This window comes from Trichosurus vulpecula, chromosome 5, assembly GCF_011100635.1.
Source record: "Trichosurus vulpecula isolate mTriVul1 chromosome 5, mTriVul1.pri, whole genome shotgun sequence".
In the NCBI taxonomy this organism is placed as follows: domain Eukaryota; kingdom Metazoa; phylum Chordata; class Mammalia; order Diprotodontia; family Phalangeridae; genus Trichosurus; species Trichosurus vulpecula.
The window spans coordinates 272,079,965-272,096,593 of NC_050577.1; the positions used below are offsets into that span (position 1 = coordinate 272,079,965).

General features: G+C 41.9%; 1 protein-coding gene across 2 annotated transcripts; it reads left to right on the forward strand.

Annotated features, from left to right (window-relative positions):
* The first annotated feature begins 7,652 nt into the window (after positions 1–7,652).
* On the forward strand, positions 7,653–15,938 carry KRT4 (keratin 4). Of its 2 annotated transcripts, XM_036759895.1 has the most exons (10): positions 7,653–8,159; positions 10,984–11,198; positions 12,347–12,407; positions 12,941–13,036; positions 13,837–14,001; positions 14,289–14,414; positions 14,916–15,136; positions 15,516–15,550; positions 15,730–15,813; positions 15,850–15,938. In XM_036759895.1, the coding sequence occupies exons 1-10, from the start codon at positions 7,653–7,655 to the stop codon at positions 15,936–15,938; spliced, it is 1,599 nt and encodes a 532-aa protein (XP_036615790.1). The 2 variants fall into 2 exon arrangements, with proteins under 2 accessions (XP_036615790.1, XP_036615789.1); XM_036759894.1 differs by having other exon boundaries at positions 15,730–15,938.
* Positions 15,939–16,629: the final 691 nt, after the last annotated feature.

Below are 16,629 nucleotides of genomic sequence, written 5' to 3' on the forward strand. Positions count from 1 at the left end.
AGCCTGGTGAGGAACTGGGAGGGAGGGAGACAGCAGTTCAACTGAGGTTTTTGAGGTCCCAGTTCTCTGTTCTTACCAAGAGAGAGCAGCAAGAGATGAAGGGCCATTTGGGATAGACAGTCTGATCCAAATGATACATTCCAGGAAGCATGGTGGAATTTCCTTTCCGAGGGGAGCTTTATGGTATAGTATAGAGCTTCTAAAATTTTTTGGCCTCAGAGACTATATATTAACATAAATAACATTTTTAATAAAATTATTTTGCGAAACAAAAAAATTAGAAGAGGCATTATTTTACATTTTAAAACTCTTTTTACATTGTCTTTTATATTTTGTAACTCTCTCTCTCTCTCTCTTTTTTTTTTTTAACATTTTTTTGTGATTCTTTAATGTCTGGCCTAATAGAAGACAGTTGGTTCTCCTTTTTGCTTCTGCATTTAATCTCTCATGGTATGTCATTTTGGTTGAAGTATACAAAGAAAATCTGGTCTCCATTGGTACGTAGTTGGAAAAGGGAATATTCTAGTAGGCAAATAACATCCTAGTCTTATTTTGAAAAGTTTTTACTTCATAGATCCCCTGAAAGAGTCTCTGGAGACACCCAAGGATCTGAGGACCACATGTTGAGAACCTTTGGTGTAGTGGGAAGAGGGTGACATCAGGAGATCTGAGTTTGGAGCTATACTTTGCCGCTTATTACCCATATGACTGTGGGCTTGATGGAGTCTCTATTTCCTCTATTTCCAAGGAGTCCCTTGCATGTAAAAAAGGGACCATTATACTTATTTTAATTCTCAGAGTTAGAAGGCACTCCCACCTGAATTAGAACTTTCCCTACCTCTCAACATTCATATCAAGTGGGTATTGGGGCTTGACTTAGACACCTCCTGTGATCTGGAAGAACAACAGCTCACATTTATAGATGGCACTTGATGGCAACGAGCATTTGTTAGGAAAAAAATTTATTTTATTTTTCAGTTAACAAATATTTATTTCTTTTCCCTCCCACCACCCACCCAATGGAGGAGAACCTTCAAAAAACTCCTGTAACAAATAAGCAGAGTTAAGCAAAGAAACTCCCATATTGGCCATGTTCAAAAATGTGTGTTTCCTTCTGCATCCTGAGTCCTTCACCTCTCTGTCAGGAGGCAGGTCGCTTGCTTCATTCAGGATCCTCTGTAATCATGGTTGGACACTGCCTTGGTCAATGTTCCTAAGTCTTTCAAAAGGTTTCAGAGCATCCTCTTTAGACCCTCACAGCAATCCTGGGAGGCAGATTTTTGTAGCTATTATAATTCTTACTTTTCAGATAAGGGAACTGAGGTTTGGCGAGATTACGAGAAGAGAAATGAAAGAGTTGAGATTCCTTCTCTGTACAATGGGGGTGATAATAAGAAGTTTGTTGCTGGCCTCAGAGAGTTGTTATAAGGGCAAGTATTCTGTAAAGCTGAGAGCACTGCCAAAGTGTGAGTTGTTAAAGAAGATGCACTATAGTACTTAAGAAAAACTGCTATTTCTGTAGCATTGTAATGTTTGCAAAGCACTTTTCTTATAACAAGACTATGAGATCATACTGTAAGCATTTTGATCCCATTTTGCAGATGAGGAATTGAGGTCCAGAGGGTTGTGACTTGTCCAGGATCATGAAGCTGGGACTTGAACTCAGGTCTTCTCTTCACTACAACAGGATACCTTCCTAAGAGACGATACAGAATAGAAAGGTATCATTGGGTGCCATCTTGTAGCTTCAACTTTATTGTTATAAACTCTAGCTCATAAATATCTCCAGTAAAGCAAACAAGGGATGTCCATCAATTGGGGAGTGACTGAACAAGCTGTGGTGTATAAACGTAATAGAATACAATTGTGCTATAAGAAATGATGAGCAGGGGGATTTCAGAAAAATCTCAAAAGACTTATATGAACTGATGGAAAGTGAAATGAACAGAACCAGGAGAATGTTGCATACAGTAAGAGTAACATTGTGTGATGATCAGATATGGTTGACTTAGCTCTTCTCAGCAATACAATGGTCTAAGACAATTCCAACACTCATGATGGAAAATGCTATCCACATTTAGAGAAAGAACTAATGGAGTCTGAATGCAGATCAAAGCATACTATTTTCACTTTTTCTGTGTGTTTTTTTCCTTTTGTTCTATTTCTTTTTTTTCAAAACATGACTAATGTGGAAATATGTTTAACATGATTGCACGGACATAACCTATATCAGATTGCTTGCTGTTTTGGGGAGGGGGGAGAAGAGGGAGGGGGAAAAATTTAGAACTCAAAATTTTTCAAAAAATGAATGTTGGAAATTGTCTTTGCATGTGTGGAAACTGGAAAAAACTACCATTAGATTAAAAACTCTAAAAAAATAAACTCTAGCTCATAAATATCCCCAATAAAACAGACAAGGGATAGCTGGAGGATGGAATTGGGGTGAAGAGGACAAGGTAAGCCATCAGGAGGGTGTGATATTAGGGTAATGTCACTGAACAGGAAGGATTAAGGGCCTGGGGAGTTCATTTCCAGTTTATCCACCCCTGGCTTAGGTTCCAACCCACCTTTCCACCTTTCATTTGGAAAGAAAATAGAGAAGAAGAGAGAAAACTCCTTGAAGTTGGATTTACTAAGTTCATTCAGTTCACACAGCTGTTGGTGCCTGCCCACTGACATTCCTAGCTAGGCCTGTATGGACTATACCTAGTATAGAAACCATGCTATTTTCCAGCTTTTCCTCATATTTGTTCATACTAAGGGAGAAATACCTCTGAGGAACCAGAAAAGGGATATGAATTTCTCTGAGAAAAATCTTATCTATACTATATGAAGCAGAGCTTAGGGCACTATGGCTTTTGTTTGATCTGTCTGGAAAGAACGTATTCATTTTGGCCCTGAAACCTTTAAAAAATTGATTTCAATTAAAGCATTTGTTTTCTATCTTTTTCTCTTCCCACTGAACAGCAAAAAACCAAAAAGTAAAAAACAAACCAAGATATCCATTGTAACAAATATACACAGTTAAGCAAAGCAAATTCTTGAATTGACCATGACCAAAAATGTGTCTCAGTCTGCATTTTGAGTTTATTACCTTAGTGTCAGGTGGTGGGTATTGTGTTTCATCATCAGTCCTCTGCAATTACATGTTATCATTTATTCAGTCATTCCCCAACTGATAGATATCCCCTTAGTTTCTAGTTATTTGCCATTGCCAGAAAAGTTACTAGAAATATTTTTGTACATAGGTGTCATTTTTCTCTGTCTTTGATCTCTTTAGGGATGGGGTCCTAGCAGTGGAATCACCTCATCAGAGTGTTCAATGGTTTAGTTATTTGGGGGGCACAGTTTCAAATTGCTTTCCAGAATGGTTGAATCAATTCATAACTCCACTAATAGTGTGCTAATATCTGGTGCCCAAATTTAGATTGGGTAAGTGAATTTAGCTATGCAAATTTAGCCCTCAGCCTGTGAAGAAAAGCAGGGTCAGTTGTTGGGGAAAGGAGCCCTTCGGTAACCAATACACTATCTTCAGCAGAACCCCTATAATGAGTCTGAGTGGCTGGGTGGAGATCTAGAGGGAAGAGGAGACACAGTCCCTTGTCCTTTGGGTGATGGGCACACATTTTTTTTTCACACAGATGGAAATAGATTTAGCAGCAGCTGGTCAGAGATCCGGACATCAATGCTGGTGGAATGGGGAGTTAGGCTGGGATGAGGAATTGGAAAGCAGCTAATCTGGGAAGGCTTCCTAGATGAAGCAAACTTTGAGCAGAAGTTGGGATGAAGGGAGAAATAGCATTTAGTGACTGGGTCATGCCATGTGCAATTGGAGTCCAAAGATCTGGGTTCTAGTCCTGGTTCTTTCATCTACCTACGTGACCTTGGATAAATCGCTACCCCTCTCTGCGTCTTATTTTTCTTTTCTTTAACCTAAAGGACCTGGATTAGATGATCCCTACCCAGGTTCTTTTGGAAGGAAGGAAATTAGCATTTATCAAGTTCCTACTATCTGCCAAGTACTTTACATGTATTAGCTCATTTAACCCTCACAACAACCCTGGACGGTAGGACTGTTATTTTCTTCACCACAGTTGAAGAAACTGAGACAGACAAAGGTTAAATGACTTTCTCAGTGTTACACAGCTAGTGAGTGAAGTTGGATTTGAACTCAGGGCTTCCTGACTCCAGGCCCAGGGCTCTATCCACTGTGCCACCTAGCTGCTTCTGGGAGAAGGCAACCTTGGTTGGTGGGGATGTTGGGGAATAGCCTCTAGGGACAAGAGAGCATGAGGGGTGTGTGTGTGTGTGTGTGTGTGTGTGTGTGTGTGTGTTGGGGGTGGGGAATGAGGAAAGAGTCTAGCTGGAAATTAAAAGAAAAGACTGGCTGAAAGGGCTGAATGGTATAGAAGGAGGGGCCTAGAATTTGGTCCTCATGGCAGGGATAACATGTGAGTGATAAAATGCAGCCCTTGTGGTCCCCAAAGGCTTAATGAATAGGTGTTGACTGACTCACTGCCTATGTCTCTCTCTCTCCTGGGGGGATGTTGAGGGTCTGTCAACCCTGTCTGCCTTTAGATTCCTAAGGACCTCCCCTGCCCTCACTGTCTAGCTTTCTGAGACACCATTGATGGAGTAGCTTTCTAATTCCTCTTTCTGGGCAGGGGCAGGGGAGTTTACAGAAAGGACATGATGGATGGGCAGAGAGAATTCAGTGTTCAGCACAGGGTAAACAGTGACAGTGATTGATCTCTGGACCTTCTTAGGTCTTTATAAAGATCTTAAGGCCTTTTCAACTCCACTCTTTTCATCCTTACAATGAAGAGGCTCATTCCCATTTTCTCTTTGTTTCTTTTAGACTTTTCTCCTTGGTTTGTACAGCTCACAGCCGTTTAGGAACATATTACTCCTGTGTGGATTATCCAGGCTCTAGATCAAGTCTCTGTCTTTTTTCCACTTTCCCCTCCTCAAGAGGCTGCCTGTCTACTCAGGCCTAGATTAGTAGGGCAGGGAAAAGACAGGGGAGAAAAATCCCACTTCTTTGCTTCTCACTTGCAATACTTTCCAAAAGCAGGACGGGCAGTTAATAGGTAACAGCACCAATTGTGGCTGGAGTGAAGATTCAGATGAGGATTCACGTGTCTCTATTATCCAGATTCCCCTAGTCAATGGGAACATTAGGAGAGACATATCATTATGTGGTAATAAATTATGTATTCTTAATAATATCATCTTGGCAGCTGGGGTGATTTATTTATAATGCCTCAACATTTTATGTGGACATCAAATGGACCAGATAGGACAGAATAGAGAACACTCTATAGGAAACAGACAGACTGGTGTGGTGGTGGTGCCTGCCTATAATTCCTGCTACAGGAGACGCTGAGGCTGGTGGACTGTTTGAGTTAAGGGGTTCTGAGATGAAGTAAGGTTAAGTCTGATTGGGTGTCTGCTCAATCTGCTACCACAAAGTCTGCCGCCCATATGGTAAGCCTCTTGGGATTGGGGAACAGGACACTCAGCTGCCTAAAGTGGGGTTAACTGGCCCAGGCTTTTGTGCCAATTAGCAGTGGGACTGAGCAGAGATTAACTGCTACATTTCCAGGTTGCGCAAGATAGGGAGATTGAGTCTCACCAAAAGACTCTCCTAAAAACAAACAAAAAACTTGGACTGCAGACAGATGTATACTTTTGAAACTCCATGATTCCTTAAGCACAAACGAATAGTGCCTACCATAAGCAGAAGTGTTGAGAGCAAAGTGGTGCAAAGAAGTGATTGTGAATATGTTATCAGTTTCCTTTTTCAAGCTTTGAGGATGCAGCAGCTCTTAATCAGAGTTTGGAAATAGTAATAGGAAAGTTGCAGAAGATGCTGGAAGGGATTCCTGTATAGAGTAGAGGCTGAATCAGATAGAGTACGCAAGGGTGTTGGAGCCCATTCAAACCAGCTCTCGAGACCTGATTGTTTAATCTTCAGTGTGAACATTTATATGCGGGAAATCAGCAAATGCTACAAAACAGAGCCTGATTTATTGTTTTGTTGATTATTTAGACTTAATTAAGAAAGTGATGGAGAAAATGGTAACAATGCAGGTTAAAGCGTGTCATGTGTACACGGCCCCCCCCCCCAAATGGATTGCTAAACATTTACCAGTGCAGCCTTATGGATGACAAGCAACATGGGGAGCATGCTGGATTTGGAGTCAGAGGACCTGGGTTAGAATCGTGGCTTAGCCACTTAGTGCTTGGAACAAGTACCTCATTAAGCGTCACTTATCAATTCTCTAAAATGGAGGCTAATAGTGGTTACATTACATATCCCAGAGTGGGCATGATGATTGATTGAATTAGATAAAGCATCATATTAACCATATAAAACCCTGCCTGCTTATTTTCTATATGGTCTATGATTGCTTCCAGCTTGACAATCCTTGTTGTTGGGGATAGGGAAGGGTGGAGTGGACTGTGAGAAGCTGGGAAATGGAAAATAGTTGGTGGTGTCTCAGATCATTTTGGTCAGAACCAAGAATCATGACAAAAGAGGCTGATGAGATGGGGAAGGGGAGGAAGCAACATATGAAGGGGTCCCAAAGGTCACTTGAGAATTTATAGACTATTAAGAGACTCAGGAATCATCTAGTTCCACCCTTACTTGTATATCTATCTATCTATCTGTCTGTCTGTCTGTCTGTCTATCTAATATATGTATATATACATGTATATATATAATATACATATACACACATATACAAAACCTAGACTTGGACAGGTGAAGTAGCTTGCCACAAGCCATCTTCATGGTATAATGGAAAGACCAGTGGCTCTGGAGTTAGAGGAACTGGGTTTAAATTCTGTTTTAGACTTTGTCACACCAATATCACTTAACGCATCTAGATGGACTTGGGATCTGGAAGACCTGAGTTAAAATCCCACCTCAAATATTTACTAGCTCTGGTCAAGTCACTTAACCCCCATCTGCCTCAAGTTTCCTTAACTGTAAAATAGGATAGCACCTGTCTTCCAGGGTTTCTGTGAGAATCAAGTGAGATCGTATTTGTAAAGTATTTTGTAAACCTTAAAGTGCTGTGTACTAGCTATTTGTTATTATATTATTATTATGTTTATTATTTGACTTTCTTGGGTCTCAGCTTCCTCAACTGTAAAATGGTGTTGAACAAGATGGCCTTTTTTTTCTCTTTTAGCTCTAAGCTCTACATTCCTATGATTCTAAAACTAGCCAGTGAATGGCAGAGATAGGGCTTGAACCCAGGTCTTCTGACTCAATTTCTTGCTGAGCAGTGTCTGGTTCCCTAATATTGCTGAGTTTGCCTTTGATATCAGTGTCATAGAGAGTCCCTGCAGGCTATCAGGCAGGTGCAAGTGATCTGATCCAAGTAACTGTGCCCTCCAAATGACTTCTGTAGGTGTGTTTAGTGACAAGGCAGGTACAAGAAAGATGAGCTCTTGCCAAAGACCCAGCCCAAGGGATGTTTCAGATTTTTTTTTCCTTTTATGCCCCTGCAACCAAACCCAAGTGCTCCAGCACATATATAAGAGCCCTGAATAGAGGTCTGTTCGTTCACTGGCTCTGGCCTGATTCCCCTCTTACTGGTGGCTACAGTTCTCTGAAGGTTCTCTCTTCCCCACCAGCCATGACTGCCAGAGCTCAAGGCATCCGAAGCAGCTCTAGGGGCTTCAGCAGCGGATCAGCAGTGGTGGGAGGGGGCAGGCGGGTTGCCTTCAGTTCTGCTTCCATCTCTGGGGGTGGAGGCCGCTGCTCCCCTTCTGGAGGCTTTGGCAGCAGGAGTCTTTATAACTTTGGAAAGAACAGAAGCATCAGCATAGCAGGGGGCCGGCAAGGGGCTGGTTGTGGATTCAGTGCTGGAGGCTTTGGTGCTGGAGGCTTTGGTGCCGGAGGCTTTGGTGCTGGAGGTTTTGGTGCTGGAGGCTTTGGTGGAGGATTTGGTGGGGCATTCAGTGGCCAAGGGGGATCCAGCTTCCCTGTGTGCCCTGCTGGTGGGATCCAAGAGGTGACCATTAACCAGAGCCTGCTGACCCCACTCCACCTGGAGATTGACCCAGAGATCCAGAAGGTGCGGACAGAGGAGAGGGAGCAGATCAAGACCCTCAACAACAAGTTTGCCTCCTTCATCGACAAGGTGAGCTGTTTTGAGTCTAGATAAAAGGCATTAGGCTGTGGAACTCTGGAGTCTCAGGCTGAAGGAATCCTGGATTCTAATTCAGAGTACTTAGGTATAAGGGTAGGCTCTGACAAGTACTAGTTGTGTGACCTTGGGCATGTCACTTCCTTTCTGGGCTTCAATTTCCTCATGAACAAAATGACCTCTAAGACTAAACTCTAAAACTCTGTGATTCTTTTCTAATATGCTATGTGACGTGAAGCAAGTCACTCACCCTTTCTGGGTTTCAATTTTTCCTAGCTACTAAATGGAAAAATTTCTCTAACTCAAGGAATTATAGTTCAGTTTCCAGATAGATGACTACCTGGAGCACTCTACCTGGAGTCAGTAAGACCTGAGTTCAAATCCTACCTCAGACACTTACTAGTTGTACGGCCTTGGGACTGTCACTTAAACTCTGTTTGCCTCAGTTCCCTTATCTGTAAAATGGAGATAATAGTAGCACCTACTGCCTAGGGTGTTGTGAGGATAAAGTGAAATAATATTTGTAAAGTATACTTTGTAAACTAAAGGTTTTAGCACTATCTAAATGTCATATGCGAATGCTACCTACTGGAACTGGTAGGTGAACTCGGGATATTATAGAGACCAAAGCAAACCTGCTGGTCAAGTTTGAGCTCACAGGATGTGCTGTGACATATTGGAGAAGTCCTACATTCTTTGGATTCCAGTCCCGATGGTTTTAAAGTAGAAGTCATCATTCCACTCAATGGCCTCCCTATTTTGAGAAGGTTTTGGCTTGGGAAAGAATATGGCTTAACTCCATTGAGGAGCTGACTGTGAAGACAAATCTGGGAAGAACTGGCCTATGTCTGGTCTAGCCAATGGGCTGATTAAGAGCCAAATATGATGGCTGGTGGAGTGCTAGTCAGCCTTCAAACAGCTGAGTCATGTATTGTGAAAGAGTTGGATGAGTGTGATGCCTGATGCCCTTTCCCCTAGTGGCTAAGACAACTCTTTCATGAGTTCTACTCAGACAGACTTTTAATAATATGTCTAAATCTTGCTCATCCTATATACAAGGGCCAGATCAAGAAGAGTTTGAATGTATCTAATAAGAAGTTGACAAAAGAGCCCTGGATTTGGAGTCTAAAGACCTCTGTTCAAATCCTGCCTCAGTCACTTATTACCTAAGTGATCTCTAGCAAGATATTTAACGTCTCTCTCTGTGCCTTGGTTTCCTTTTCTGTAAAACAAAGTGGTTGGATTAGAAGATTTCTAATGGTCTCTCTAGTTCTAAAATCCTGGTTCGTAATGATTTATTATTCTTGTTAAAGGTCAGGAAGTAGGGAATGTTATGGCTTTTTTGAAGTACATATTAGTGTTAGAAGACGTAACACATTATGCGTTCTAATACTAATGTATAATGTCCTAATATATTACTAAGTATACATTTGTATTAGAATGCATCTGTGTAAACTTAGGAAGTATCATTAACTTTTAGTGCTTACAGATCTGAAGGAGACTGGTTTTGAAGCCACTTTAATCTTACTTTATTTCACTGAGCTCAAATCTAAATCATTCAAAACATTTACACACTACATATCTTCTATGCACAATTATTTTTTATTATTAAATTTTATTTTTATTATATGGAATAAAACAAGCATTTCCATTATACAATATAATAAAAAGATGATTGTGCATGAAATTGCTAATGTTATGCATAACTTGCTATTCCTTTCAAATATACAATAAATTATCATGTAAATATCTTCCCCCCCCCCCATGGCTACCAATAGACACACAAGGTATATATGTAAAATTATTCTATACATATTTCTATACATGCTATTTATTCTATACATACTATTTATCAGTTTGTCTCTGGATGCAGATAGCAGCTTTCTTCATGTGTCCTTTATACTTAATTTGGGTATTTATAATAGTCAAAATGACCTATTTGTTCAAAGTCATTCTTAAAATAATATTGCTGTTTTTACATACAATATTGTCTTGGTTGTGTTCATTTCACTCTTCATTATTTCATGCAAGTCTTTCCAGTAAGTCTTAGCACAGTAGTATTCCATTGCAATAATATACCACAACTTGTTCGGTCATTACTAGTTATGCACAATTATTTATATGTTGCCTTTCTGTTTAGGATGTGAGCTCCTTGAAAGAAGGGACTATGTTTTTGCCTTTCTTGTTATCTCTAATACTTGGCACAATAGCTGTTCACATAGTGATCAGTGCTTAGATGTTGACTGACTGTCCTTCCACTGGCACATCCAAGGAACATAGTGAGGGACCATTTAAGGCAGATGTTATTGCCGAAACCAAACTAAGAACTCACTCTTGAGTAGTAATCTAAGCCCTTACTTATCCTGGTGTGACCTGCCAAGCTCTTTTTACTAGAGGAAAGCTTGTAGTTACAATAACTCTCCTGGAAATCAGAGATCCATAGACCATAAGTATCAGAAAGAGTCTTAAAGATGCGACTGTTTCATTTAAGAGATAGGGGAATTGAGACCTACCTGTTTCTAAGATCCCTTTGACCTCTGAGTTTATGAGATTAGATGACTCATTCTCCGCCTCCCCTTCTTTTCAGATGGAAGGCAGTTCTCTTTCAGGAATTCAGTTGCTGGAAGAGAAGAACTGTGTTCTTTCCATGAACTCAGTGTTTTCAAATAAACTATTCCAGGGTGCTCGAAGTCAGGAAGTTCTTTCTGTTTCTAAATGGGGGTTCCCTTCTAGGGCTTGTTTGGGTTAGCTGAGCTGCACTGCCCAAGGCTACAGCTTCTGACACTTGGCTTCCTTTTTTTTTTTTTTTTTACTGTAGGTGAGGTTCCTGGAGCAGCAGAACAAAGTTTTAGAGACCAAGTGGAATCTCCTACAACAGCAGACAACTACTACGTCTAGCAAAAACCTAGATCCTTATTTTGAGGCCTATCTCAGCTGCTTGAGGAAGAAGCTGGATGGCTTGCTCAATGACAAGAGTCGCCTACAGTCTGAACTGAAGTCTATGCAGGACAGTGTGGAAGACTTCAAGAGCAAGTATGTAGGGCCTGGAGTAGTGGGGCTGGGGCTGTCAAGCTGCCAGGAGCTGGGCTAGCTGATTTCTGGGGTCTCTTCCCTGGTCTAACTTTCTGGGAGCCCAATATCATATGCAAATGACCATTCTCAACCCAGGTCCACTCTCTTTAAGCTCCTAGACATTAGGAGTTGGAGATACTGAAGGGTCATTAAAGGTTACTGAGTCCATCTTCCTTCTTCTAGACATCCACATCTTTGTGCACTCAATAAGTTGGATGGTTAAATAAATGAGTGGATGAATTGATAAACAAATGAATGAAAAAGTGCTTTCATACCACCAATGGCCTATTTGACATCTAAAACCAAATATCTCAAAGTCAACAAGTCCAAAACAGAACTCATTATCTTACCACCAAGCCCAGTCCTCTTCCAAGTTGAGGTTCAAGAATTAGAGGCAGTTTTGATGTGATAGCATGGTCAAATAAAAGGCTTAGAGTAGTGGAAATCGGACTGGCTTGGGAGTCAGGAGAACTAGCATCTAGTTTCAGCTCAGTCACTGATGAACTGAGTGACCTTGGGCAAATCACCTTTCTGGGCCCAAGTTGTCCTCATTTGCAAAATTAGATGAGATGATAGTTAAGGTCCCTTTCAGGTCTGACATCTGTGATTCTGATTTCCCTCTCTAACAAGCAGAGTCAACTAGTGTAACTTATCACATGAAATTGGAGACCAGACAGGCATGTGATGGTGAGAAAATACACGTCCTTCTAGTGTTAAGAGAGGCTGTTTCTACCCTGCACCAAAGGGGCTCAAATATCAGCAAGCCATCACCAAGATGGCCAAATTGGATAGAAATCCTGAATTCTTTCCCTCTGGTAGCATCAAATTACCTGGATGAGGGCTGGCTTTCCTCTGTGTAGCATCGTGTAGATACAAGCCCTCAATTCCTTTCCCTCTCCCTTTGGAACAAACTTTCAAATTTTCTCTTTGCTTCTATAGTGTCAAGATTGATTTCCAGGGTTTCCATCTTATGGGAGAATTCTGGAAAATTCAATTTTCTGGACATTTTCAACTATCTGAGTGTTTGGTAGCCTCTAGATATGTGGCTCAAGAAACAGTAGCTAAGCATGTTTTCCCTCTCCTACCCCACTTCTCTCTGAATCCAACAGATATGAAGAAGAGATCAACAAGCGTACAGCTGCTGAGAATGACTTTGTGGTCCTCAAGAAGGTAGGATGTGAGCTCTCTAAAGAACTGTGTGTGTGTGTGTGTGTGTGTGTGTGTGTGTGTTTGTGTGTATCTATGGAGCCTTGAACAGTGGTTTGCACATAGTAGGCAGTCAACAAATACTTATTAAATTGAACTGGTGATGAAGAGGGCAGAAAAATGCCTGTGATACCTTCTTTTTCCTTTTTTTTGGGTCGGTCTTTGACTTGATTCATCTACTCTAGCTATCCCTATTGAACCAAATCAATATTCCAAATTCCAGTCTACCTAATGCTGCCTAGGTCTGTGTAGTCAAAGGGAATTGGGGAACTGAGCCAGGAGCTGAGAAATCTAGGCTATACAGGTGGCCCATTTGGCTAATTTATCCCTTTTCCCCCAGATGGACTTTAGAACTGTCTCTACAGGTAGAATTTGATACTGTGCTGGCCACTGTCCCCTTCAATTAGCTTTTTCTATGTACTTCTTCAAATATAACTGAAATATTTCCTGTTGTGGTTCCAGTAACAAAATGCTACCTTATCTACCCCACTTTGTAGGATGTAGATGCTGCCTACATGGTCAAAGTGGAACTGCAGGCCAAGGTGGATGCCCAAAATGATGAGATCAACTTCTTGAGGGCCCTTTATGAATTGGTGAGGACTCCTTTATTCTCCTCTGGATCTGTGATACTGCTGGTTAGAAACAAGGCCTTTCCATTTAAAGGAACTCTTTTTCCTTGTCTGGAAAATGAAAACTCATTGGAGAAGAGCTCAAAATGGTAGAAGTGATCATAAGCCAGAGAGTCTATGGATGGAAGGGATTGGTTCTGTTAGTGGAATTCTTCAGGGTCAAAAATTCCATGGGCGATAGTTACCCATTCCATTTTATACAGTGCCTTCTGAGTTAAGGGCAGAGTATTCTTTTCACATGGAAGATAGTCAGAGAGTACTGAACTAAATTGAATTAATGACTTTTGAAACAGTTATTGTAGGACAGCACAACTATCCTCCTACAGAAATAAATAGCTCATTCTGCTGTTACCACTTTAAAGGTGCCAAAATATTTCCCTTACAACATCTCTATGAGGTATTTAGTACAGTGGAAATATTCTCATTTCTATTTTACAGATGAGGAAATTAAGGTTCAAAGAGGTTGTGACTTGCTTCCAGTCACATAGCTAGGAAATGCATGTCTTAGGTGGGACATGAATCCATGTCTTTTGATTATGAGACCAGGACCTTTCCCACTATGCCTTGCTCCCTCTCAGTGAGTCTTCTCTTTCCTACTGCTTTCCCCATATAGTGTTCTCAAGGGGTTAGAAGCTTTAGGCCAATCCAAACCTCTATGGTCTAGTCCCACTTAAATTGAAAAAGCAGGTTTTGAACAATCAGAAATAATTTAGAAGGATATACCTTAGGGCGCAGGGGTGAACATCTATCTTTGCACTTTTTAGGAATTGTCCCAGATGCAGACTCATGTCAGTGACACCTCTGTGGTCCTCTCCATGGACAACAACCGATCTTTGGACCTGAACAGCATCATCAATGAGGTCCAACTACAGTATGAGGACATCATCCAGAAGAGCAAGGCAGAGGCTCAAAATCTGTACCAGATCAAGGTGGGTGATGGAAGACTTGTGTGGTTGGGGATGGGCATGGTCTGTGGGGCTCTGCTTCTGGAATTTCTAAGACTACTACACCATCCCTCAATAAGTTCTTGGCAAATTTAAGCAAAAGCCTCAGCTAAGCAGAATGGTGGTTAATCTGCTCCAAAGGGACCACATAGATATGTCTCCAAACCAAGCAGAGATGATTAGTGATTATTTAATATTTGGGTATGGCTATTCACGCCACCCAACTTGGAGAAAGGAGAGTTGACCCAACTTGGCATTTCCCTGACCTTCAGGTCCAGCAGCTTCAGAATTCTGTTGACCTGCATGGTGATAATCTGAAGAACACCAAGAGTGAGATCTCTGAGATCAACAGGATGATTCAGAGGCTTCGAGCTGAGATTGAGAACGTCAAGAAGCAGGTGAGTCCCAGCTCTGTTCCAGAGCCAGGGAAGATGGCATGGGGTGGTACAAAGGTGGGGGGTGGAGGAATGACAAAGCAGAGTAATGCTAGAGAGGCAAATGGGTGAAGTGGCTAAAACAAATCAGATGGACACCCATCCTCATGTTAATAAGGCTAGAGTAAGGAAACATGGATCCAGGTCCTAGCTATGCCCTAACTGGGGGGTGACTTTGGGTGAGTCATTTTCCTTCACTAGCCCTCAGTTTTCTTTAATAACAGTAATAATGAAGGATAACTGACAAGTATCTATCCCTTTCAGGTTTTCAAAGTATGAGAGGCAATATAGTATATATAGTGGTGAGAGTTCTGGTTTTGGAATCAGAGTTAATAAGCTTTTTTAATGCTTTAAAGTCAAAGGATTTGCAACACCTGGCTCTACTAGGCATTACTCTTGTCTAATCTTTTGCCCTCTCTGGGACTCTGCACTCTCTGACAATTAACACTTCCTTTCCCCCCATAGTGCCAAACTCTTCAGACATCAGTGGCTGATGCTGAACAGCGTGGGGAACTGGCCCTGAAGGATGCTCTCAACAAACAGACTGAGCTGGAGAGTGCCCTGAGGAAGGCCAAAGAGGAGCTGAACCGGCTGTTGAGAGACTATCAAGAGCTGATGAACATCAAGCTGGCCCTGGACCTTGAGATTGCCACTTATAGGAAACTGCTGGAAGGAGAAGAGTGCAGGTGAAGTGGTGGCAGAGGTGGGGAGACATAGGGAGAAGGTGGAAGCCAGTAGGCAAGGAAACTGAACTTGGCTTGTGAGCCCAATTCTCTCCCCCACTGCCTGGTTTGCACCTTCCCTGGAATGTTCAGAATTCAGGTCCGGGTAGCTAGCTAGATCTGCTCCAGGCCAGAATAGTTTTCTAGTGAGAAGCATCAGACAGCAAAAGGGCCTTTAGTTAGACCTAAAGATTTCCTTCAGAAACTGTTGTTCGAATGAAACAGGAGGTTTGAAAACAGAGTATTCTCATTTGCTCAGGAGGGTGAGAGGAATAATCCTATCTAGAAGCAGGGACTGGACAGAATGACTTATGACTCACTAGGTATTTTTCTTCTCCCACAGAATGTCTGGAGAATGCCAGAGTGCTATAAGCATCTGTAAGTAACCCTCATGTCCTCTTGTTCATATGTTGAGTAAGATTTAGACTTTTGGAGCCTTGATCTTAGATTTGTTGATTAATTAAGATTGTTTATTAATTTATTTTTATTAATTTTTAATTTTATTTCTTTGTGTTAGTACTTTATCATATATGTATTTTTTGCTTCTCCCCCTACAGCTGTGGTTGGTGGCAGCGTCAGCTCTGGAGCCATAGGAGGAGGCTTTGGAGGCCATTCTGGGCTTGGGCTGGGTAGTGGTTTGGGCAGCGGTTTAGGAGGTGGTTTAAGTGGTGGTTTAGGCAGCGGAAGTGGCTTTGGGATTAGCGGTGGCAGTTCCAGCACCAAGATCATCTCCTCCAGCAGCCTATCCAAGAGGAGTGGCCGATAGTGGGGAGATGGCTCCCTGTACCCACCTGCGCACGCTGCAAGCCTATCTCCTCAACTTCTGTGCCTCTTTTGCCTAAAGCTCCTACCTCTGCCCTATGCCCTCTGGGCCTGGCTCATAGGAACTGCTTGAAGATAAGAGCACCCTCTCTTCTCCCCCCTTCCAAGGATATTCATGAGGGGATAGTGTCTTTGGCCAACTCTTTCTGAGTGTTTTATTGCCTTGTTGCTGCTCTGGGCTGGCTTCCTGACTGGACCAGGAGGGAGTTATCACTTCACTCTCCATCTTGGTCAGAGGAGAAAAATAGCTAGGAGGTTTTTTCCCTTCCTTTTGAATAATCATACCTTTTTCTCAATAATATGTGCCATCTCTTACTGAAAAATGGAACTTCTCAAACTCTTAACCAGATGTGCAGTCTTTTAGCCAGACCATGGTAGGCTTTGCATTCTTTCAAACAGACATGCCCTTTCCCACCCGGATATGATTTCTTCCACCCAGGTTGGGGCTTGTTTACATTCCTGCAATAGGGTTAGGGTTCTCCCACTTGAAATAGGTGATCTAATACTTTTACCTCGTCTATGTCAGTCCAAAGTTCATTTTCCATCACCAAAAAGTAAAAGTCCTGGTTCTTCAAGGTTGGCACACAGTCAGTTGTCCTTTGGTCTCCTCCTCTCTCCCTCAGTGCTCCCTCACT

Bases quoted from the DNA above. Each gene is read 5' to 3' on its own strand.
- KRT4 (XM_036759894.1), top strand. From the start codon at position 7,653: ATGACTGCCAGAGCTCAAGGCATCCGAAGCAGCTCTAGGGGCTTCAGC. The intron at 8,160-10,983 runs GTGAGCTGTTTT...TTTTTACTGTAG, and splicing joins TTGCCTCCTTCATCGACAAG to GTGAGGTTCCTGGAGCAGCA. The intron at 13,037-13,836 runs GTGAGGACTCCT...TGCACTTTTTAG, and splicing joins TGAGGGCCCTTTATGAATTG to GAATTGTCCCAGATGCAGAC.